Source organism: Cervus elaphus, chromosome 25 (assembly GCF_910594005.1).
Source record: "Cervus elaphus chromosome 25, mCerEla1.1, whole genome shotgun sequence".
Lineage (NCBI taxonomy): Eukaryota > Metazoa > Chordata > Mammalia > Artiodactyla > Cervidae > Cervus > Cervus elaphus.
In genome coordinates, this window is record NC_057839.1 from 59574207 (window position 1) to 59599546 (window position 25340).

General features: G+C 42.5%; 1 protein-coding gene across 1 annotated transcript in view; it reads left to right on the top strand.

The window, feature by feature from the left end:
* The window catches only part of DNAH5 (dynein axonemal heavy chain 5), a 324549-nt gene that overhangs the window by 59291 nt on the left and 239918 nt on the right, over window positions 1-25340 (top strand). Inside the window, exons 2-7 of the mRNA XM_043887792.1 lie at window positions 15398-15532; window positions 16477-16561; window positions 19460-19620; window positions 20986-21207; window positions 24247-24384; window positions 25157-25333. Of these exons, the coding sequence (XP_043743727.1) occupies window positions 15398-15532; window positions 16477-16561; window positions 19460-19620; window positions 20986-21207; window positions 24247-24384; window positions 25157-25333 (918 nt within the window). The remainder of the gene's footprint in view (window positions 1-15397; window positions 15533-16476; window positions 16562-19459; window positions 19621-20985; window positions 21208-24246; window positions 24385-25156; window positions 25334-25340) is intronic.

Consider the following 25340-nt stretch of genomic DNA (forward strand, 5'->3'; position numbering starts at 1 on the left):
TTTTAAAAAACATTTATTTATTGATTGGGCAGCATGTAGGATCTTCAATCTTTGTTGCAGCATGCCAATTCTTAGTTGGGGCATATAGGATCTAGTTCTCTGATCGGAGATAGAACCCCAGTACCCTGCATTGGGAGGTGGAGTCTTAGCCACTGGACCACCAGGGAAGTCTCTAGTGCCTTGTTTACCAAACAGTATTTAGGTCTAAGTGCTGTCTCTCTGTTAATTCTCCACATGGAATGAAATCACTGCTCGGTTGCTCAATCGTGTCCAACTCTTTGTGGCCCCATGGACTGTAGCCTACCAGGCTCCTCTATCCATAGAATTTTCCCGACAAGAATACTGGAGTGGGTTGCCATTTCCTTCTCCAGGGGATTTTCCCAACCTGGGGAACGAACCCGTGTCTTTTTCGTCTCCTGCATTGCAGGCGGATTCTCTACCACTGCGCTACCTGGGAAGCTATGTATGGAGGCCCCTTCCCTAATGTTGACTATTGAAGTGAATCTCCCAAGTTCAGGTACCAAACTGACATCCAAATTAGCAGTAGGTATCAATACCAAATTAGCATGCTGGCTTTCAATTGGGTCTCATGTGAGAGTAATTAGCAAGATCTTGGTAGGATTGGTCCCCTGGTTCCCGATTTATCCTTGGATGACCTGACTGGATTTGAGTTCCTGAAACTTGAACTTTAAGGACTAAAACCTGGATTCAACATGTCCAACCTTAAATGTCCTGCCATTTATTTATCTTGACGAGAGGAATCACACCTACTAGACTTCTCAGATCACGTTGGCTGTGATTCCGCATCATGTCTTTACAGCAAGGATGATCAAGATCTTTAGTCACAGAGAATAAATAACCTTGGTTTATTTGTAAGTACAGCTCTGTGAGTGCAAGTAATTTATGGATATCATTTGCTATTTGCATATGAAGTAGGCTTGTTTTTTATGGGGAGAAAATGGCTCCATTGGCTTACAATTAGCCTACCTGACAATCACAATTAGTCACAAGCCTGGCAGTTAATCGAGCACACAAAAGTTGTTTAGACAAAGATGGACTGAATGTCTTGTGCAACTGATTCAGAGCTGTGGCTTCTCTGTTTTCTGTTTTGATATGGTTTAAAGTTACTCACTGTTCAAAGAAATGATTCAAATATCTCTGTTGACTTCAAGCTTACTGTTGGGAAGTGTCTAGAATTAAACGAACCTCAGCGGTTGTGTTGCAACCCAGCTGTTCAAATGCATTGATAGGTTGATAAGCATGAATGGGAGACACAGTTCAACTGTATAGCGTGTAAACAGTATTGCCCTAACAACACAGGGCTTTGGAAGAGAGGAGAGGCCAAGGCAGAGAGCCTCTAGAAGGAAAACTTGAATTCAAGTATAGGTTTTAGTTTTTATTCCATTTATGGTTCATAATACATGCAAATTGGACACGTAAACATGTGAACTTCTGGTCCTCCAAAAGACTTTTCATCTGAAAGCCTGTTGGATGATGAATTGGTCCCCCAGGAGCTAGAAGATCATTCTGGAAGAGTCTGTGAGCTGAACAGATTGCTGGGATGTTTAGGATCGGCAGGCGACAACTCTGGAAGCAGAGTGTCACCCGCGTTTTAATGGTAAGGAGCTGCTGTCTGTGAGCTTGCACATGTCTTAGAACATCATCTCTTACACTTGTGTGCAAAAATTCCTAAACAAGTTCAAAGTCGTGTTCTGATGAACCTGTGAGAAACATGTTTATCTAGTAATTTTTTGGATAGTGCATAAGGCTATATGTTATTTCAAATTTAAAATTAAAAAGGAGTTGCATCTTTAGGCTTTTCTGCACCTTGTCACCTAAACTGTGGCTTCTTGTAGAAATACAGGCTCCATCTTTTGGGATAATGCTTGTTGTTCTGTTGCTAAGTTGTGTCCGGCTCCTTGTAACCCCATGGATTGCAGCACATTGGGCATTCAAGCCAGGCTCCTCTGTCCTTCACTCTCTCCTGGACTTTGCTCAAATTCATGTCCGCTGAGTCAGTGATGCCATCCAACCATCTCATCCTCTGTCACCCCTTTCTCCTCCTGCCCTCAGTCTTTCCCAGCCTCAGGGTCTGTGCCATTGAGTCACCTCTTTGCTTCAGGAGGCCAAAGTATTGGAGTTTCAGGTTCAGCATCAGTCCTTCCAATGAATATTCAGGGTTGATTTCCTTTAGGATTAATTGGTTTGCTCTCCTTGCTGTCCGAGGGACTCTCAAGCGGCTTGCCTGATGAGAAAAACCCACTCAGGGTGCTTTGGTGACTGCATTCTTCTAGACCCATACGCTTTTGTTGGTGATGAGAATTTATTAAGGCAGCCTTCTTTAAAATGACACCCTGCCACTTACCCTGTCCCCTACCACCTTCTATGGGCCCAGAAATGTGGTCACAGACCGTGAGCTACAAGGATGAGGAATGAGCTTCCCTTAGCCTAGGACTCAACTCAGCAGCTTTGGATTAGGCAGATGCATAAAGAGGTGTTTGGAGCCTCTTCCACTGATGATTAATGTCAGAAAAAAATTGAGGTTTCTCCAAAACTCTGTTGTCAACATTGACCCATGCTTCCTCAGGGCTTGATTGCTGTATCTTTTATGCACCCCTAGCATCCTGGATGATTCTGGCCAGGCTTGTAGCTCATGTCTTCCACTGCAAAACACAGAAACATTGTCTCTGTTTTTCCTAAACTCTCTGCCACCAGCCACCCTCCTTCCCCTAGCCCCACCATTCTGAGGCATCTCTCCCAAGGTCAGCATCTTCCAGCCAAGCCCTTGAACTTGTTGGCCTGAAAACGCTTATTATTTAAGACCAAGTACAAGCACCACCTTCTCTGAGAAGCCTCCCTGACACTTTAGGAGGAGGTGGGGACTCCCTTCCCTGGGTCCTCCCAGCACTTTGATGTGTGAACTCTCATCACATCACTGCAGTGAGATGGCATTTGTCTGCTGTGAGTTCCCAGATGACTAGATATTGCCTCCTCCATCTCTAATAGCCTTCCCTTAACCCAGAACCTGGTACTTGTTGTTGTTCAGTTGCTAAGTCATGTCTGACTCTTTGTGACCCCATGGACCTCAGCTTGCCAGGGTCAGAACCTGGTACTAATACACCCTAGTTTATGCTTTTGCAATAAATTGAATTAATTAAATGTTCACATGTCTGAATATTTTTCCTCTTCTTCACTTCTCTGTGCTTCACTACCAAATCACAAAAATGAAAATTCCTGATAACATCGCGAGTATAATGAATGAATTGGATTCTTTCTTGGCACTAGTTATCTTTTAGAAGTATATTAAGTTTTTTGGAAGTTTCTATACATTTGGGGTGCTGGTTCTGTTTACCCCCCTGATGTATGATATTAACAGAATTACCTTAATAATGTTGCAGTGTATTATGTAAGTAATTACACATTTTCTGTTTAGTGCACTCATTTGATGGTTTATTAATACCTTCATCACCTAAAATAATCAATGACAGAGATTCCCAAACTGCTTAAGGTACAAAATTAACCTCTATATTTAATCTTAGTCTGCAACTATTACTGTAGTGATGCTATATTGTCCTTAGATTATTGTAATGTAATAATTGACTCTCTTCAGAATAAACCATAAGCTCTCTGGATTTAGAAAAGTCAAACCATGTATCCTTTTCATTGTATAATAAACACAAATGCTTGTCAATGATAAAACTTGAAATAATTCTGTATATATTGACTCAGGCATCATGATGCCTGCCCCACCCCTCTTTTTTTTTTGGCTTTTCTCAAAGATGAAGAATGCTTAGTACCTACTTTCAAGCGTACCATGGACATGAATTCCAGACTCAACAGATTTTGTTTTTCTTTCTTTCCCTAAAATTAAACTGGGATTTGCCAACCTTTAGAAAAAAACACCTGAAAGATTTATGAGAGTCCTCTTGGCCTAAATTCATTTAATTGCAAACCTAGTTTTGAAATGGGGGCAAGTTTTCTCCCTGCTGCTGAAATATGCATCATTCATGTTTTCCACTTACATCCTGATGCTAGGGATTACAGCTGCTCACTGACTTTCCCGGGCTTGCTAGGTTTCTCTAAACAGTGATTCTTGAGGGGGTGGGAGGTAGAGACTGGTTGGGGAGAGAGGGCACCTCCTTCCACTGCTGAGAAACTCCCCTGGAGGGGCCGTTGTTCCTCAGGGAGTACACAATGGAAGCCAAGCCAAGAAAGGAACCTTTGCTCTCAGATTCCTTTTGAAGGCTGAAAAGATGTTGGTGTTGTTATTCTTCGGCAAAGTAGCCAAGCTGGTTTCAGGGTTCTCTTAATCAGGCCCAGGCGTGTTTGGTCCTGTGAGCACCTTTCACGTGCACAGATCAAAACAGTTTCCTTGGAACTTGGGGAGGTGAATGGCTCTAGGTCACAGCGGTCCCCAACCTTTTTGGCACCTGGGACAGATTTAGTGGAAGACAGTTTTTCCATGGCCTGGGGTAGGGGGAATGGCTTTGGGATGAGTCAAGCTCATTACATTTATTGTGCACCTTATTTCTATTTTTATCATATCAGCTCCACCTTAGATCATCAGACATTAGATCCTGGGGGTTGGGGACCCTTGTTTTAGGATGTAACTGTGGGGAGTGGGCAAGTACTGCTTGTTAATGCCTAGGTGGAGGCTCCCAATCCTGAAGGAGTCACAGCTTGACATGGCCACGTAGTCACTACACCATCTCTAGACCCCGGGAGAATGTGACTCGAAGTGCAGAATCCACCCATTCCACAAGTATCGGTTGACCACCTACCCTGTGCCCGCCACTGGGCTCCACAACACTTTTGGGCCTCGTGGAGTTGAGCTGAAACCCGTGCTTCCTATCAATTCTTGCACGACTCAAATAATGAGAGAAAGGAAAGATCTAGAGTTACAGGGATCCTAAGTTCCTAACTCAAGTGAAAACCTTGTGGTGTTTGTAAATTATGATCATGTCATCAAATGCTTTCCTTTGAGACAGTGTTCTCAGGCTGGGCCACCACTGTAATCACAAGGGGAGCTTTTGGGAAACACATCTCTACACAAGAGGGGTCAGAGTTTCTGGGGAGACAAAGGAATCAGCGTTTTAAAGCCTCCAGGTGATTCTGATGAGCATCAGCTCTGAGCATCGTGGTTCTTTGTGATGAATAAGGGAGGTTTTGGGACTTCAGCCCCGTGTCATATACAATGGGGCTTCCCTGGTGGCTCAGTTGGTAAAGAATCCTCCTGCAATGCAAGAGACTCAGGTTGAATCCCTGGGTCCGGAAGATCCCCTAGAAAAAGAAATGGCAACCCACTCCAGTATTCTTGACTGGGAAATCCCATGGTCATGGATAAAGTGAATGATGACATTATATATGTATTTTTTTTAGCAAGTGAGTGAAAACCACTTGAATTATATGGCCTCTGTTGCCCAAGGGGACTTGGAATTGTACAAGAGTGGTATTCCTGATTTTGGACTAAAACCTCTGTAGGATTGGAGGAAGAAAGAATACATGGGCATGTGAAGGCTAAGCCTTTAAAAATTTTTTTGAAAATGTTTTATTTTGTATTAGGGTATAGCCAATTAACAAACAATGTTGTGATAGTCTCAGGTGGACAGCAAAGGGACTCAGCTGTGTATATCCATGTATCCATTCTCTCCCAAACTCCCCTCCCATCCAGCTGCCACATAACATTGAGCAGAGTTCCCTGTGCTAGACAGTAGGTCCTTGTTTGTTATCTATTTTAAATATATGTGTGGGTACACCTCCATCCCATAAAGTCTCACTAAATCTTGGTCAGGTTCAGACATTTGGGGTGTAGAAAATGGACTCTAAGTTCGGTTCAGTTCAATTCAGTTGCTCAGTCATGCCTGACTCTTTGTGACACCATGGACTTCAGCACCCCAGGCCTCCCTGTCCATCACCAACTCCCAGAGTTTACTCAAACTCATGTCCATTGAGTTGGTGTCAGAGTTTGGATTATGGAATGCTGGGGGGAGAGGAGGTAAGGTGGTGATGGGGACACACCTCTAAGCAGGTTTTGGGTTGGCTTGGGTGAAAAATCCACATACAGTGACGGGTAAGGAGGGGTCTTCTATATGCTTGGAAAGAATGATGGGTAAGGGAGTTGGTAAATGGGGAGATTTAGGGGCCCTGAAAACTCCAGCAATAATAGATAAGATTCCAGAACTTACTCTCAGGTGGAAAGAAAATTGATGGGACCGTCTCTGTTGAAGTGCTAGCTAGCTCTTTGCGATGGAGAGGGAGTGCAACTCCTTTTAAATAAAGGAGGGCTTCCCTGGAGCACCTGCTGGGAGTGGATTAGTCAGCCTGGAGTGTCTCTCCCTCCCAGGAACCACTCTGCTCAAGTGCTCTTAATGCGGGAAGGAGGTGTCGCACTTCCTCTGCAGATGTGGCCCTTCACCTGGAGAAGTGACATAAAAGGGTAGGAAGGGACGTTAAGATGCCAGAAGCGCAATGGGGAGTGGAGCCTTGCTCCCTTGCGGTTCTTCCAGCCAATTATTAATCTTCCAGCAGGTTCGGATGGTCCAGGAGGCATCGTCACAGAGCAGCCTCTCCCAGCGAGGAAGCCGTGCCCTGTGGGTTACGGTGAAAATGCTGGGAGACAGAAAAGGGAGGCTTTTCTTTGTTGGAAGACATGGAAATTGGGTTAACTTGGAGAGGGCCCTTTCATTTGTAGAAATGAGAAGCAGAACTGCTTCCGTCTGTTTCTGTAATTCAGCACGTTTGAATGGGATGTCGGCTAAGTGAGGTTAGTTATAGTGGCTGTGAATTGAGGGGGAGCCATAATCCATACTAATGATGGAGTTCCGTGCAGTGGTTTCTGCTGAAGTCATAACAACGTGCAAGACCCAGGAGCTTATTGACTGAATTCTGCACCTGCCACGGACTCACATGGAGCTAGAATAATTTGCACCAGTCCTTAATTACATGAGAGTGACTTGTGAATGATAAACTTGGTTAATCATCCCCTGATTAGATAGCAATTGAGGCTCTGCTAAGTGCTAGGCGCTGTTCTGGGTACTGGAGATGGTGCAGAAATCAAAATAGAAAACGTCCCTCCCTGTGGAGCTGCTCCTCTTGTAGGAATGATGAGATTCAGGTGATGTTTATTTTATTTTACCCTTTAGGAGATAGGAAGGATCAGCTTGAATACATGGCACACAAGTGAGTGAAACCAGCCTGACCCATTTGGAGCTCTCCCTTCAAAAAAGAAAAATAAATATTATTTTACCAGTAACTGGGCATTTTATTTTTTAAATTGGAGTATAATTACAATGTTCTGCTAGTTTCTACTGTACAACGAAGTGAATTAGCTATTGTTGTTGTTCAGTTGCTAAGTCATGTCTGACTCTTTGTGATCCCTTGAACTGCAGCACGCCAGGTTTCCTTGTCCTTCACTATCTCCTGGAATTTTGCTCGAATTTATGTCCATTGAGTTGATGATGCTATCTAACCATCTCATCCTCTGCTGCCCCTCTCCTTTTGCCTTCAGTCTTCCCCAGCATCAGGGTCTTTTCCGATAAGTTGGCTCTTCACCTCAGGTGGCCAAAGATTGGAGCTTCAGTTTCAGCATCAGTCCTTCTAATGAATAGTCAGGGTTGTTTTCCTTTAGGATTGACTGGTTTGATTTCCTTGCTGTCCAAGGGACTATCATCAAGGGAATCAGCTATCTGTATACATAAATTCCTTCCCTCTTGGGCCTCCCTCCCACCCCATTTTACTTAGACATACACTTTGGGTAATTTTCCCTTCTGTTCATGGGTGTGCCCTGATTCATCTACAGTTGGGGAAAATGGTATAAAGGGAAGCTAACTGGCCTAAGATGATCAAACAATGTCCTTGGCCTCTTCAGCTTTGCTTCATCAGGTGATTATCTCTGGGCTTGAGACTGATATTGAGAGCCAAAGTGGAATGGGTATCAGAGGTATTTACCCTGGTAATTTAAGATAAGGAGTTTCAGTTGTAATTCATAGACTCCTCATTATTTACAATACTCTCCAGTGGGGATTTAAATCTATGTTGTACTCTCTCCTGCTATGTTTGTTACATTGCTATAAGCATGGGCTTCCTTGGTGGCTAAACTGGTAAAGAATCTTCCTGCAGTGCAGGAGACCTGGGTTTGATCCCTGGGTTGGGAAGATCCCCTGGAGAAGGGAAAGGCTACCCATTCTAGTATTCTGACCTGGAGAATTCCATGGACTGTATAGTCCATGGAGTCGCAAAGAGTTGGACATGACTGAGCGACTTTACATATGCATAAAAGAACAAAACACCCAAATACAAAATGAAAATATATTCATTAAAAAATATGCAACAGACTTTCATTGAAACATCTCTTACTCAGATTCAGAGGGCAACAAGGCTAATCGTGTCTTCTAGAAAAGCATTTTTTTCAACATGACATATAGATATATATAAAGGCTGTAGAAAGGATAGGTTATGGACCTGGTGTGAACAGTGTGACATGGATAAAGGTGAAATTGTCCATGAGTTTGGGGATGCATGGAGTCCAGCCTATTGGCTACCCAGGCAGGGAGCTTAAGTCCTAGGCACTTCTGGATGTGAGGATCCAGTGGGGAGTTAACCTTTTGCTGAGACACAGGAACTGGACAATTTAATCTTTGCAAGTACCTTTCAAGTTTGAACTTTTATCTCCATTTTATAAACAAGAGTAAGGTTTCTCATTTCAGCCTCATTCTCTGCTGCCCTCTTCTCCTTTTGCCTTCAATCTTTCCCAGCATCAAGGTCTATTCTGAGTTGGGTGAGATGGTTAGATAGCATCGCTGACTCAGTGGACATGAATTGGAGCAAACTTCAGTTTATAGTGGAGGACAGAGGAGCCTGGCATGCTGCAGTCCCTGGGGTCACAAAGACTTGGACATGACTTAGCAACTGAACAACAACAAAGTTTCTCGTGGAGTTGGAGATTATAACCTGAAGCCAAAATGAAATGGGTGTAATTCATGCACTGTTTATGTAGATGAACATGTAGACCTGGGCTTTGGTTCTTTAGAGTTAAAGGCAAAGCTTAGTATATTTAAAAAAAAAATTGGAAGGATGGGTTTGTCATGAGAAAAAGTCACAGAGCTTTATTATGAAGACACATGGCACTGGGTCTTTGTTGGGATTCACATTTTAAAATCTCAAGTCTTACCCCAGACCTCTCCTGATCTGATAAAAAGACCCCAAGAACCCAAACCAACCAACCAAACAAAAACATACATAAAAACCCACCCTTAAGTCTCTTGTCTGTGTTACCTTTTTTTTAACAGCACACATTGTTGGTTTTTTTTTTTTTTTTAATTTCTCTATTTAACTCTATCAGAATCTTCATTGTGTCATGTGGGATCTTTCATTACTGCATACAGACTCTCTAGTTGTGGCCTGAGGGCTCAGTAGTTGCCCTGTGGCATGTGGGATCTTAGTTCCTGGACCAGAGATTGAACCTGAGTCCCCTGCATTTCAAGGCAGATTCTTAACCATGGGACCACCAGGGAAGTCCCTGTGTTAATTTTTGAATCAGTGAGAAGTAATGCAAATGTTCAGAGATGGAATGGAACTTAGCTGTCACACAGTCCTACACCTCGATTTTGGAGTTGCAGAACCTGAAGTCTGGAAGGGTTCAAAGACAGATGCAAGGTCGTACAATTGGGGGCCACCCTGGGGCTGGACCCCAGTCTGGTACCAGTGCTCGTTTGTGTATGTGATGTTGCTCTACCTTGAAATCAGCACTTGTTTCTTGGGAGGGAGTACATCACTCCCTCTTTCATTTCAAAATGGTAGTAGCATTCTTTGTCACAAGTTACAGAAACATTACAGAAATATTTTATTTTTTATTCTGCAAACCTTAGCTTGCTTATCATTAACTTTTTTATTGGAGTATAGTTGATTTGCAATGTTGTGTTAGTTTTTTTTTTCCATACAGCAAAGTGAATCAGTTATACACATACATATATCTATTCTTTTTAAAATTCTTTTCCCATATAGGTCATTATAGAGTATTGAGTTAGAGTTCCCTGTGCTGTACAATAGGTCCTTCGTAGTTATCTGTTTTCTATATAGTGGTGTGTATATGTCAACCCCAAATCTCCCAATTTATTCCCCTAGTGACAATAAGTTTGTCCTCTACATCTGTGACTCCATTTCTGCTTTGCGAGTAAGTTGCTTAGCATCATCTTCTTAGATTCTACATATAGGTGATGTCATCATATTTGTCTTTCTCTGTCTGACTTATCACCCTCGCAGTGACAGTCTCTAGGTCTATCCATGCTGCTACAAATGACATTACTTCATTCTTTTTCGTAGCTGAGTAACATTCCATTGTATATATGCACTACATCTTTTTTATTCATTCATCTGTTGATGAACATATAGCTTGCTTTCAGGTGTTGGCTATTGCAAAACCGTGGTGCCATGAACAAACTACTTGTATTGTTATGAGTTAGAGCTTTTTCCAGATATATGCCCAGGAGTGGGATTGCTGGATCATACGGCAGCTCTGTTTTTAGCTTTTTAAAGGACCTCCATACTGTTCTCTATAGTGGTTGCATCAATTTACATTCCCACCAAAAGTACAGGAGAGTTCCCTTTTCTCCACATCCTAGCATTTATTGTTTATAGATTTTTTTGATGATGGCCATTCTAATTGGTGTGAGGTGATACTTCATTGTAGTTTTGCTTTTGTAGAAATATTTTAAATATTGCTCTAGATTTCCTTGAACACTGAATAGGCTTCTGAACACATCCTCCCCACCTCTATCAGTTGGAGCTTGCTCATGCAGAGAAGACAATTTTAATGTGACCCTTTAAAAAAAATAATGCCATAGTTCACCTCTCGCCTTTGTCATCCTGTTTCCAAGACATTCCAAAGGCCAACAGGGCAAACCACCTCCAACTAGTCATCTGATTTCTTGTTCCTGCAGTTCCTTGGCAGCCAGAAAGCTGCAGGTTCAAGTTTAGGGACTGACAACACACTGATCCAATCACCAAATATTTATTTGACACTGTTGACTTTCTGTGGTAGTGAAAAAAAAAAAAATCCCATATTGTACCAGGATACCTTAGTATAAGGCAGAGAAACTTGAGATTGATAAACACTGTCCTCTTTCATCTACATGGCACTAGGGTTTATTTCACATTACTTATCATTAGGAGATAGGCTAGTTATGTAAGAATATATTCAATGCTTAACATGCTTTTAAATATAGTGCTGAAAACACTTACTTTAAAAACTCATTGATAATTTGGTTTTATATATAAGACTGCTTTAGGAGTTTTTCCCTGTGATATTTAAGTAAAAATAAAATAACTAGTGTTTAATCTTTCCTTTCCTCCACTAGAATATGTTCTTTTTTTTTCTGTTGGAATCTTGTAAAATCATGTCATAGAATAATGTGTTGCCATGGCAGAATCCTATAGAAATTTCTATATTCTTTGGAAGCCTTCAGTTGGTTTACATCCTGACTTTACTGGCTCTTTTGTTTTTAAATGTGTTTTTGGCTGCCCAGCATTTGCCATCTAGTTGATTTGTTGCTGTGGCCTTGGCTCACCTGGTTGCCCACTGTACCTTCATGCTGCTGGAGACATTTAGTATAAACCCAGAAAGATCACCTTGAGAAAAGTCTTTTATTCCTCCCTGCCTAGAATGTGGAAAACAGTCAGAGAACAGACATTTTCCTGGTTTTAGCCATAGTTGAAAAGAGATTTAAATTAACTTCTATATAATGTTTATGGAATGTGCATTTTGGGTTAAGACTAGTGTCAGTTCTTTTCTTTAGGGAAATGGCAAGAAGATAGTAGATTGTTTTTTGAAACCTTAATTGTGCCCTGCATCCTCACCCCCATCCCCAACTAATTTGTCTCTCAAGCGGTTCCTTCAGTTTTGGACAAATGAACATAAATTGCATATGTCTAGTGATAGTCTTTCAATAACCCTGAAATTTCCAACTTTTTCCTCTTTAGTTTTTAGTAATTCTATTGTATCTTAAAAAATTCTCCTTAGACTCTAAATTTTCCTTTTTCTACTAGTAACCATCCCTCTTTCCTTTATAGTCAAGTTTCTGGAAAGAGTAGTTTATTTTTAGAACCTTTATGTTTCTCTTTTCCCAATCATTCTTTTCTGTGGTTCTGCATCCAGTTGTTTTCTGTCCAACTAATGAAATTATTCTAAAAGAATTACTTTGTTGCCTCATGCTGCATAACAAATCATACCAGAACTTAATGGCTTAAATATCTGATATCAATTATCTATTACCTCTTAATAGCTATCTATTGTCTCTCTTGAGTCTGTGGGAGGCTGGGCTCAGCTGGATGGCTCTTCTGTATCACATGTCATTGGCTAGGTTGCAGTCATCTGTAGGCTTGACTAGATTGGAATGTCCAAGATAGTTTTCAAATTGGTGCTCGAGTGTCAGTTAGAACCGTGCTTCACAACTTTTTTGGCACCGGGGACCGATTTTGTGGAAGACAATTTTTCCTCAGACTGAGGAGTGGGGGGATGGTTTCAGGATGATTCAAGTGCATTACATTTATTGTGCACTTGAAAGTGAAAGTGTTAGTCACTCAGTTGTGTCCGACTCTTTGCAACCCCGTGGACTGTAGCCCTCCAGGCTCCTCTGTCCATGGGGCTTCCCAGGCAAGAATACTGGAGTGGGTTGTCATTTCATTCTCTAGGGTATCTTCCCGACCCAGGATCAAACCCAGATCTCCTGCATTGCCGGCAGATTATTTACCACATGAGCCAACAAAGGTCCATCTAGTCAAGGCTATGGTTTTTCCAGTGGTCATGTATGGATGTGAGAGTTGGACTATAAAGAAAGCTGAGCACAGAAGAATTGATGCTTTTGAACTGTGGTGTTGGAGAAGACTCTTGAGAGTCCCTTGGACTGCAAGGAGATCCAACCAGTCCATCCTAAAGGAGATCAGTCCTGGGTGTTCATTGGAAGACTGATGTTGAAGCTGAAACTCCAATACTTTGGCCACCTGATGTGAAGAGCTGACTCATTTGAAAAGACCCTGATGCTGGGAAGGATTGAGGGCAGGAGGAGAAGGGGATGATAGAGGATGAGATGGTTGGATGGCATCACCAACTCGATGGACATGGGTTTGGGTGGACTCCAGGAATTGGTGATGGACAGGGAGGCCTGGCGTGCTGTGGTTCATGGGGTCACAAAGAGTTGGACATGACTGAGTGACTGAACTGAACTGAACTGAGCCAACCAAGGAAGCCCTATTATTTCTACTCTAATGCTGCTGGCTGATCTGACAGCAGGTACTGGCCTGCAGCCCAGAGGTTTGGGACCCCTGAACTAGGAGATCTGTTGAGCTGTTGACGAGAATGCCTTGGTTTTTCTGCATTTGGTCTTCCCGTGTGATTTGGACATTTCATAGCATGGTAGCTGGGTTCTGAGGGAGTATTTGCAAATGCAAAGGCAGAAGCTGAAGGTCTCTGCAGGACTGGCCTAGGAAGTTTTACATTCTCACTTCTTTCCATATTTTTGGGGATGAAAACTGGTCACAGGTCCAGCCAGATTCAAGAACAGGGGCTAGATAGAGAGACCACCTCTTGATCAGTTAGTGGCACAATAACATTGCAGAAGAGCTATGGAATGCTGAAGCCATCTTGTAAATGCAATTGCAAGGAAGATCTGGCCCATAATGTCTGTTATGCTATATTGAGAACCGGTGTCTGTCTCTGCAGTGCGAATTCCCCTTGGGCTCCAGATGCACAGTCCCAGGGGCCTGTCCATCCCAGGCTCTGCAAATGTGTTTGCAGGCTCTGCAAACACATCTACCTGCCTGGCTTTCCTGTCTCCAGACTTGCATCACTTCAATCCACTTTTTACACTACTGTCACAATGACTGATGTTTTGATGCAGCATGGACAGCTAAACATCTCTTCTGATTTGAAGCTCATCAGTGATCCTCCATGGACTTCAGATAATGTTTATACTTTCTTCCATGGCTCGTAAGATATTTTATGATTTGACTTCTCTCTCATTTCCTATTATGTTTTTCTAGTTCAAGTTCAGCCATCCTGGTTGCCTTGTGCTTTTCAGAGCTGCTATGCTTTCTTATGCCTTTTGGCCTTTGAATCTGCAGAAATGCCCCTGTCCCAGGTAGTGTGGTCAAGTCTCCTTCAACTCTAGGCTTAAGTCAACTCTTCCTGAAACTTTGGTTTTTTTTTTTTTTTTCGTTCCATCCCTCCTCAGCACTAGGCTAGAGGGGGATCCTCCCTTTGGTTCCTTCTCTGAAGACCTATGAATGCCCCTGCATAAATCTCACGCCCCTGTATCAACCATAATGCCAGCCTGTCCTATTTACATTTTCTGCTTATATTCTGCAAACCAGGCTGGTTAGTTTTCTGAGGTCACTGGGTAGTGTTTGCCTCTATAGCGCTCATACATATTTGGGGTTTGAGTGATAGTTGCTCAGTCACGCCTGACTCTTTGCAACCCCATGGACTGTAGCCTGCCAGGCTCCTCTGTTCATGGAATTCTCCAGGCAAGATTACTGGAGTGGGTTGGGTTTAACAACTGTTAAAAGCAAGAAGGACTCAGAGCTACTGGTTAGCATTAAAGATAATGCACTTACTTAAGATTAATTGGAAGTTGAATATTGACTGATGGTGAAATGGATGAATAGTTATCTATATTGTTAAATATTTTACAGCTATTAAGCAAGTTACAATAGTCTGTATTAAACTAAAAAGAAGTCTATGATGTATTATTAAGGTAAAAATGTGTGAAAAACATTTATAGTATAATAGAAATAGAAATCTGTATATATGTTTGTATATGTTTGTATGAACAGAGCACATATGGAAAGATATGCTTCAAACTGCAACATTGGTGACAGTACAGTCAACAGATAAAAAGTAAGCAATGCTATTCAGAAATTAATTTCAAGACCAGATATGAACTTTTAGACAAGCAAGAAACATAGGGAATAATGTAGAAGAATATGTATTACTTTAGTGGCCTAGGGAATGTTTACAAAAATAGAGATTTTTTAGATTTTGCTATGTGTCTTATATATAAGGTCTTTTGAATGCTTATATATGTATGAAATTAAGTCTGTAAAGATTTAGAACAAAATGTTAACAGTAATATTATCTGGTTGGCAGGTGACTTTTGCTTCTTCTTTTGGCTTATCTGTGTTACATAATTTCAAAACAATGAGCACATCTTATTTCCATAGTAGAAATAACATTATTTCTAAAAGTAGAAGATAGTGCATAAAAAGTGGTACCAGTAAGCTGTGTGTTATCTGAATACCTAAGACTTGAAAAAGCAATGGTAGTATGAAGTTACAAAATGAATTACAGAGTGAATGCATTTGACAACAGTAGTTGTCACATCACATTTTTCTTCCCTTCTTGCAGCAAAGACTGAAGGAAGAGAAGGAAGCCAAGCGGGCTCGTCTGGATGGGAGACATGACTACTTGTTTGGGATTGTAGCTTCCTGTGTGGACCTAAACAAAACTGAAGTGGAGGATGCCATTCTTGAGGGGAATCAGGTGCGATGCATTTGAGTTCTCACTGACTTGATTATGGAGGGCACAGCTCATGTTGTCCTACGGCAGGGTCTGTGCTGGGCCTTAGGGAAGGGTGTCTGTTTCAACATGGACAGGACCCCATCCTGACTTGGTGCAGGTGATGGCAGATTGAGCTTGGGGCTCTCCAGCTCTCCATGTTAAGCTCATCATTTGAGTTCCGTGATTCTGACAGAGATTTCTGTGTCTCTCTACATCTAGTGAAGTTGGACTTGGGCGCCATTTTGGAATCTAGATTAGAGAGCAGAATCTCCTCTCAGCTGCCAATTTATCTTTGTTTTTTCAGTTTATTCTGTTCTGTCCTGGGAGATTGAATCGTGCCATAGCTCCCTGGCTTTGATTTTGGTTTGGCAGCTGAATCTGGTTTCTTTTGTTTCTAACCTTGACTACCATATTCTGCCATATAGCCAGCCAGTTGGCAGACCTTTAGATGCATACAGAACCTCATGGATGGGACTAAGTTGCTAGACGGTGGAGCATTCCATAATCATATGTATTCTCATCATGGTGGTTTTCCAAGGTTATTGGAATTTAATGTTACTTTTTTATAGTGTGTTAGACTGCATTTTGAAAGGTGTGGTCTCTCTTTCTGATCTATAATTGGGTGAAAAATTAAAATATATTTATATCTGCCTTTATATCAGCACTTTAAGAAATTAGCCAATATTAAGGGACAATCTCTTTTCAGATATGTGTATGTAGCAAATACTTTTATGATTCATCAAATCCTTCTTTGAATTTAGCCTTTACTATGTTAAGATGTTTATTCTTTTGTGGTTTTTTGTTATAAGAAATATGCTCTATATGGTTTGCATAAACTGAAGTCTTACCCGAATAAGAAAGATGATAGTAAATGCTGATTTAAACCTGGTTTCTGATTCAGAACAAAGCCATTACCTTTTTCCCAGATTGAAAGAATCGATCAGCTTTTTGCTGCTGGAGGCCTTCGTCACCTCATGTTTTACTATCAGGATGTGGAGGAAGTGGAAACAGGTATTTAAAGTTGATATCACATAACCCAGAAATGTGTTGTTAGATTTACCCAAGGACAGCATGAAGCAGAGGCCACTGTGAGCACTTTTATCCTGGGTGATGGGACAGGTGTGGAGTGAGGGGTGAGGCCCAGTGGGACAGGTCCTGTTTTTACCTCAAGCAAAGGACAGATAATGGTGGCTCTGTAGCCTGGTTGTTCTGACTTCAGTTGGGATATTTTATTTTCCTTTTCAGACTGTGCTGGTAGCTGGAGAATGATAAAATAAGTTACATTTTGAGATTTCCTTTCCTTACATGTTAGTTCCTTCTGTACCATTATGTTCTAGAACTTCCATTGGGCATCTGCTTCTTCTCTATTTCTTTTGAACATAGGAATGATTGCCAAGACGCATAATGGGAGTTTTTTTTTAAGTTAAATATCACATCATGTTTATTTTCTACTGACTGTGACTCAAATGAATAATATTGAATGGCAAGTTTAGTCATTTTCACTTAAGATAAACTTGCAAATCTCTATATGGATTCTATTGATATATCCCCTTCTACTTTTATGTAAATTAATATAATTTTAAAGCCAAACTAGGGACATAAATATATTATGATTATATTAAAATGTCATATGCAATCCCTTTGTGACCTCTTTGATGAAAGAGAAGATAGTTGTTGCTCCTGGCATAGAATATGACCATGCTTTTTTGTTTAAAAACTAAGGAAATTGTGCATGCATAAGTGACTGGCATTTCCCCCAAATTATCTGTTTTATATTTTGTGGTCAGAAAGGGCATTGTATTTTGAATAAAAAAAATCAAAACAAGACAGAAATTCTGAGTCCTGTCCCAGATTGCAAAGCATACGCTCAGTTAAGTTAACTGAGTGAGTGTTAGGTTTACCCATGAACTATGCACGGGGTGAAGCTGGCCTTTGTGTCAACCTTACATCGAACACAGAGGGCTCAGGGGATGAAAACAGAAGTGCAAGCTTGTTTTTGTTTCCCGCTCTCCCTTGAAACCTTTTCAGGAGGAGCAGCTTTTCTTCTGAACTTAAATTGCAATTCAGACAACCCTATGAACTTTGCTGGATATTTTTGGATAAAAATACAGAGTGAAGTAAGCCAGAAAGAGAAAGACAAATACATATTAACGCATATATGTGGAATCTGGAAAAATGGTACAGGTTAACCTATTTTCAGGGCAGGAATAGAGACGCAGATGTAGGGATGGACCCATGGACATGGGGAGGGGAAGGGTGAACTGGGAGACTGGGACTGACCTATAGGCACTGCCAGGAATAGACAGCTGGTGGGAACCCGCCGTCTAGCACAGGGAGCTCAGCTAGGTGGTCTGTGATGACCTAGAGGGGTGGGATGGGGGGGTGGGTGGGTGGCAGGGAGGCTCAAGAGGGAGGCGGCATATGTATGCATATAACTGATTCACTTCATTGTACAACAAAAACCAACACATCATTGTAAAGCAACTATAAGCCAATTAAAAAAAAAGAATAAAAGTTCCCATGGTTGCTTCCACTTAGAAACACAGCCTCAATTCAGAAAGTAAAAATATCTAGTTGATCAAAACTAGTTGATCTAAAGTTAAATCTCCACTCTTGGCCCTCCCCTTTGCCTTTCATCTCACCAACCCTTGCAGCAGAGGCCTCTGAGGGTCAGTATCTACAGTGGGAGAGGAGCAGATGGTCTCCTGTTCTCCTTGAACTCACCCTTCCACCCCCTACCCACATCCTGTTAACCACAGTTTCTGAGTGTGTCAGGGCAGAGATAAGAGGGAAGAGGGAGCAGCAAAGTTTTTACTTGGCTGGCACCTGTCGTGAGCAAGCTGACCTGGAATTCTCTGGGCCTTGCTCAGATGAGAGGTCAGAGGAACAGAAAGATGAAGTTAACTTGCTCCAGGCCAATGGCTAGGACGTGCAGCCAGAGGTGGAAACCCCGGGAGACTGACTGTGGAGCCCACATCAGCCATCACTTTGCTGTCCTGCCTCCCCTGCGCCTTTCTGACTCCGGTGATCTGAAGGGCCAGCTGGACCAGAACAACAGGACGTAGAGGTTCTGTAGTCAGAACTGGGTTTGGATCTTGGCTCTCTTGGTGTGTGACTTGAGGCGGGTCACAGCTGTCCTCAGGGCTGCAAGCAGTTTTGAAAATGTAGACATGGTACCAACCGGGGCTTCCCAGGTGGTGCTAGTGGTGAAGAACCCGCCTGCTAATGTAGGAGACATAAGAGCCGTGGGTTTGATCCCTGGGTCAGGAAGATCATGGCATGGCAACCCACTCCAGTATTCTTGCCTGGCAAATCCCATGGAGAGAGGAGCCTGGCGGGCTATGGTCCATGGAGTGGCAAAGACTCAGACATGGACTGAAGTGACTTAGCCCGCATGCATGGTACTGAGCAGAGGCCCTGACACACGACATATGCCAATAGATGCTGTCTCCTCCCTTACCCTTTCTCACTGGCCCCATGAAGGATGACTTGCAGCTCTAGCAAGAATTTGCTCTGGACTGAACTCTCTAATTCCTATTTCTTCCATTTCTGTTTTTCCCTGGAGCACCAATTTTGAAGTGAACTTGTGGTCTGGAATGAAGCAGATTCTTCTATTTACTTTTTATTCTTTATTTTTTATTGAAGTATAATTGGTTTACAATATTAGATTAGTTTCAGGTATGCAATGCAGAGATTCGGTATTTTTGTCTGTCACAAAATGATCACTATATAAAGCAGATCCTTTGAGGTTCCTTTAGGGTTCAGGCTAGAGGTGGTCCAAGGGGTGGAGCTTGTAGGGCACCAGGATGAGTCAACATGACAATATTTTAACAAGGAAGCCTCATTCTAAGAGGTGACCATGTGGACATAGTATAGCATTTGTGGGACTAAAATCCTTTGCATTTGTAGGGCAACTTGGCTCTCCAGGAGGAGTAAATTCTGTTTCTGGAAAGATGAAAAAACCCAAGGTGTTCGTGACCGAGGGAAAAGACGTTGCTCTTACTGGGGTGTGTGTGTTCTTCATCAGGACCAACCCTGCCAGAGCCATCACCCCTGAGAACATCCATCGGGTAAGAGGCTGCAGCAATCCTTTATTCCGAATTACCAAAGATCACAAAAACTCTACCCCCAAGATACCTTCCCATGAAGACTACCACTGTATTCGTTAAATATTTAAAACTGCTTTCACAGAAATATTTTAAATGCACTTAAAGCAAGCAGTTAAGAGGACAGTTCCTTTAAATCTGTTGAATAAGAGGAATTAATATTCAGTTTATTACTGAACATTGAGATAATATTGTATGTATCTGTGTGCATGTAAAACAGGGAGTTTTTTTCTTTTATAAAGAATTTCCTGGAACTTCCCTGATGGTCCAGTGGCTTAAACACCATACTCCCCCTGCAGTGGGCCCAGGTTCAATCCCTGGTCAGGGAACTAGATCCCACATGCCATAATTAAGAATTGGCAAGCCACAACTTGAAATCCTGAGTGCCACAGCTAAGACTCAGTGCAGTCAAATAAATAAATGAATATTAAAAAAGAATTTCTTGTACATCATTAATTTAATGGCAAATTTCATACATTTAAATTAAGATTTATTAAAGCAGATATACCCTTGAACAGCACAAGTTCGAGCTGCTCAGGCTGGTTTATACATGGATATTTTTTTGTTAGAAATACTACAGTATTGTATGGTCCATGGCTAAATCTGAGGATGCGGAACCAGGGATAAGGAAGTTCGGATACGGAGGTCCAAGTATATGTTATACTTGGATTTTCTGATTGCATGGAGAGTGGGTGCACATAGCTCCCACATTGCTCAAGGGTCAACTGTGTAACTTTATTTTTTTGTGTAGAATAAAGAGCATCTGTACAAGTCTCCTCTGCCCTCAATGGGGGCCTTGTCTGCTTGCAGCAAATTAACTGGTAAACATCTGGTGTCCTATTTATTTCATGCTTTTATTTCAATGATTGCAATTTAGTATAAAGCTTATGTCTTAACTAGGGGTCAGAATAATAATTTACTGAATTGACAGGAGACCCAGGTTCAATCCCTGGGTCAGGAAGATCTCCTCAGGGAGAAAATGGCAACTCACTCCAGTATTCTTGCCTGAGAAATCCCATGGACAGAGGAGCCTGGCGGGCTACAGTCCCTGGGGTCACAGAGAGTCAAACATGACTGAGTGATTAAGCACAGAAGGGCACATTTATTTATTTGGCTGCACCGGGTCTTAGTTGTGGCATGTGGGATCTAGTTCTCTGACTGGGGATCAAACTTGGGCCCCCTGTGTTGGGAGCGTGGAGTCTTAGCCACTGGACCACCAGGGAAGCCCCTGCTTTACTCATTTGGCAGGTCTTCATTTACGAATGACAGTAGCTAGGTTGCAGTTGAAGATACTTTTTACGATAAAGGTTTTTCCCTATTGATTTGCAGGAGGTGAGCTTCAACATGCTTGACACCGCAGACGGGGGTCTGCTCAACAGCATGAGACGTTTGCTGTCTGACATCTTCATTCCTGCTCTCAGAGCCACGAGCCATGGCTGGGGTGAGCTCAAGGGCCTTCCAGAAGCCTCCAGCCTTCAGCAGGAGTTCCTGGGCTCCCTGGAAGGCTTCGTGAGCATCCTGGCCAGCGCGCAGGAAAGTTTGAAGGAGAAGGTAAGAATGACTGTGTTATTCCTTCAAAAAATATCTGATGGTGAACAAATCAACACCTAGGTGTGTAAAACTTCTCTTAGAGGGTCTTGATTCCACTACTTTGCAAATCTTGAAAATATATTGTGCGTGCTTTATTGTCCCCTGAAGATGTGGTGGTGACTAGATTTAAATTCCTGTCATTTGGAGCAATGAGTGCTTTGTGGGTTCTTTAGAAACATTGGCCATGGTGGAGAACTCTCCACATTACTCTGTCATGTCAGATGTTGGACTGCAAGAAGAGTATGAAGTGCTTCTGGTATTGCTTTGCAACTTAGAAGGAGAAATTTGGAGCCAGAGTGTGGTATGTGTTTTTGGGGTGGTAGTGGGGGAGGTTGGGGGGTGATGATGGCAGGGATGGGAGGAAATTTTGAAGAGGCAGGAGGAGAGAGGAATGGATATATCTGAAGACAGTGGGTTGGGTCCTGTGGTCCAGCCAGTGATCAAAAGGGCCGTTAAGAGTAAGTTTGACAGGGACTTTCCTGGTGGTCCAGTGGATAAGACTCCATGTGCCAAATGCAGGGGGCCTGGGTTCAATCCCTTGTCAGGAACTGAAAGTGTTAATCACTTAGTCATGTCTGACTCTTTACAGCCCCATGGACTTTAGCCCGCCAGGCTCCTCTGTCCATGGAATTCTCCAGGCAAGAATACTGGAGTGGGTTGCCTTTTCCTTCTCCAGGGGATCTTCCAGACCTAGGGATCGAACATGGGTCTCTTGTATTGGCAGATGGATTCTTTACTGTCTGAGCCATCAGTGAAGCAGAGACTACTTGATTTTTAAAGACATAATAAGGCGGAAGGATACTGGAGTGGGTAGCCATTTCTTTCTCTGGAGGATCTTCCTGACCCAGATATGGAACCCAGGTCTCCTTCATTGTAGGCAGATCCTTTACTGTCTGAGCCATTGGTGAAGTCCCGCTGTCAGGGGACTCAGCTCCCATATACTACACCTAAGCCTACGTGCTGCAACTACAGAAGCCTGCGTGTCACAACGAAGACCCAGCACAACCACACACACACACACACACACACACACACACGCACGCACGCACACAAAGAATAAGTTTGGCCTTTGTGGGATTTGGCGTTGATAATATTTGTGCCGCCTACAGTGAGCCTGTGTTAGTGCTGCCTCGGGGTAGAAGGTGGGGCAGATGCTTTTGCATGGTGAATGCAAAACCATGACAGATGACAGCCCAGATCAGGCATGAGAGGGAGACACAGAAATGGATCCCGTGAGACCAATGACAAGGTAGTGCTCACTGCTCTCCAGGGAATACTGAGACCCTTTGGGACCTATCGGGATGTTGGCAGGGAGGCAGACAGTAGGCTCTCTAAATGATGTAGGATGAGGGAGTTGAGTAAATGATAGCCAGACACGGGGAGATGGTTCCAGCGAACATTTGAGTTATATTCGCAGTTGACTATGATGCAGGCCGCCTAAATGCAAGTTGAACCAAATTCAATAGTTCTTCTCCTGAAAAGAGTACTGCTTTCCCAGGGTTCCATTTCATATTATGGTAGAGGTATTAAAAAAAGTGGAGGAGGGAGGCGGTGCCACTTCATGAAACGCAGAAGCCTCCCCCATAAAACCAAGGCCAGGTCTAGGAACAGACCTTCCACCTGCAGGTGGAAGGTGCAGTGTTGGGGGGGTGCTGCTGAAATCTGAATTTAGAGGCTTATAGGGCTAGCTGCACCTTTCCCAGGAGGAAGATGTCCTTATCAAATACTGAGGTACTTCTGGATCATGTGTGTGCATACTAAGTCGCTTCAGTTGTGTCCAACTCTTTGTGACCCTCTGGACTATAGCCCGTCAGGCTCCTCTGTCCATGGGATTCTCCAGGGAAGAGTATTGGAATGGGTTGCCATTGCCTTCTCCAGGCTTTTGGGTTGAAAGTGAAAGTTGCTCAGTCGTGTCCGACTCTTTGTGACCCCATGGACTATACAGTCCATGGAATTCTCCAGGCCAGAATACTGGAGTGCATAGCCTTTCCCTTCTCCAGGGGGTCTTCCCAACCCAGGGATCAAACCCAGGTCTCCTGCATTGCAGGCATATTGGCAACCCACTCCAGTACTCTTGCCTGGAAAATTCCTTGGATGGAGGAGCCTTGTAGGCTACAATCCATGGGATTGCAAAGAGTCGGACACAACAGAGCAACTTCACTGCTTCTTTACCAGTTGAGCCACAGGGGAAGCCCCAAAATAGTGGAGTGGGTAGCCTATCCCTTCTCCAGTGGATCTTCTGACCCAGGAATTGAACCGGGGTCTCCTGCATTGCAAGTGGATTCTTTACCCACTGAATTATGAGAGGAGTTAAAAAAACCGTGGGTTTCTTTTCTTCTTTTTTTGGCTGTGCCTGCATGTGGCAGGTCCCCAACCAGGGGCCAAACCCAGCTCCCCTGTAGTGGAAGCATGGATTCTTAACCACTAGACTGCCAGGGAAGTCCCCTTAGCTTTCTCTGTTAAGTCAAAGTCAAACACACCTTCTTTCCTACCCCTCTTCACCCCTCCATCCCCAAATGAATCTGTGTATTTGCCATTGAACTTGCTAACTATAAGGGTTTTTTTTTTTTGTTTGTTTGTTTCTGGACAGGGACATGAGAGTCTTTCCCTCTGGTTAGTTTCAAAAAAGAATGTGATAGATTATAGATTACCCTCCCCTCAGTCATTTTTTGAAGGTCCCCATTTTCGTTGGTTTCATGAGTTGACTCTAATTTCTAAGTTCTCTATCAATTCCCGAGTTCTGTGATATTGTGTCTGTCTGTCTCTAGCTCACTCTTCTATTTTTTTGACCCCAAATTTTAATTCGGACCAATCAGCTTTACTGGTGTGCTCAATGCCTAAGGAGGATTCCCACACTGATTTCATGAGCATTTCCCCGGGGAGCAGGGCAGTTAGAATCTCCTTAAGATCCTTCTGGATCAACCGAAAGAGTGTGTGTGTATGTGTGTGTGTAGTGTGTAAAGTAACATCATCTTATTCTTTAACTTTCATTGTAATTAGGTGAACCTTCAAAAGTGTGATGTATTTGAACTGAAAACATTGAAGGAACCCATAGACTTCTTGACTCTAGCTAATAACCCTGAGACTATGGAAAAAATAGAAGGTTGTATGAAAGTATGGATCAAACAAACAGAACAGGTAATTTTCAGAAATCAAACATCAGAAACTAGCTCTCTGAACATTGACTAGTTCACATGCCATGTGACTGAACCAGCCAGTAGAAGAAGGTTAGACCACATCCCAGTCCCATCTGTCTAAGTATTTTGCTGCAAGTCCCTAAAAAAGATGAAAGGTTCATTGCAATGTTAATTTATCATCATTAGTTAAGAAGAGATAATAAGAATTCTAGGAGATGACAGTAAATGACTTTATATACTTATCTACCTAAAAGCCTGCAGTTGGCCAGTTTTTTCCCTCAAGATGTAGTTACTTTGGAGAGAATGCCTGCACTATAGGAAACTTTCTAATTCAATGGGTCTTCCAAGACAAAGCTCGAGACTTAATCTTTAAAAAAATATTTTCAGAAAAGTGAAAGCTGGGTGTTACATCAGTAAGGAAGCATAATGGAAATGAACCAACTGAAGGTGTGAGGACTTTGCAAGGTTGTATTTCTCCGAGGTTCTAAGTGAATAAGCCAAAGAAAGTTTCTGAGATCAGATTCTCCAAAAGTTTATGAAAGCTCCTTAAACAAGTAGTTTTCACTTAGAATGAGTAAACCAAATTTTTGTTAAAATTTAAAAAATGGATACATCTCAGGTTAGTAAAAGGTTGTCATTCGAAGCAGGCAAATGAATAAAAATGTATCATAACTCAGATAGCAGAATTTACTTATTTCCTTATATTTTGCTTATGTGTAACTTTTAAATCTCCAGCTGAGTCACTGGCTCATGGTTCTCCTGTGCATTCACAGGTCCTTGCTGAAAACAACCAGCTGCGGAAGGAGGCAGATGACCTTGGGCCTCGAGCAGAGCTGGAGTACTGGAAAAAAAGACTGTCTAAATTTAACTACCTTTTGGATCAACTGAAGAGCCCGGATGTGAAGGCTGTATTGGCAGTGCTTGCTGCTGCCAAGTCGAAACTTCTGAAGGTCACCT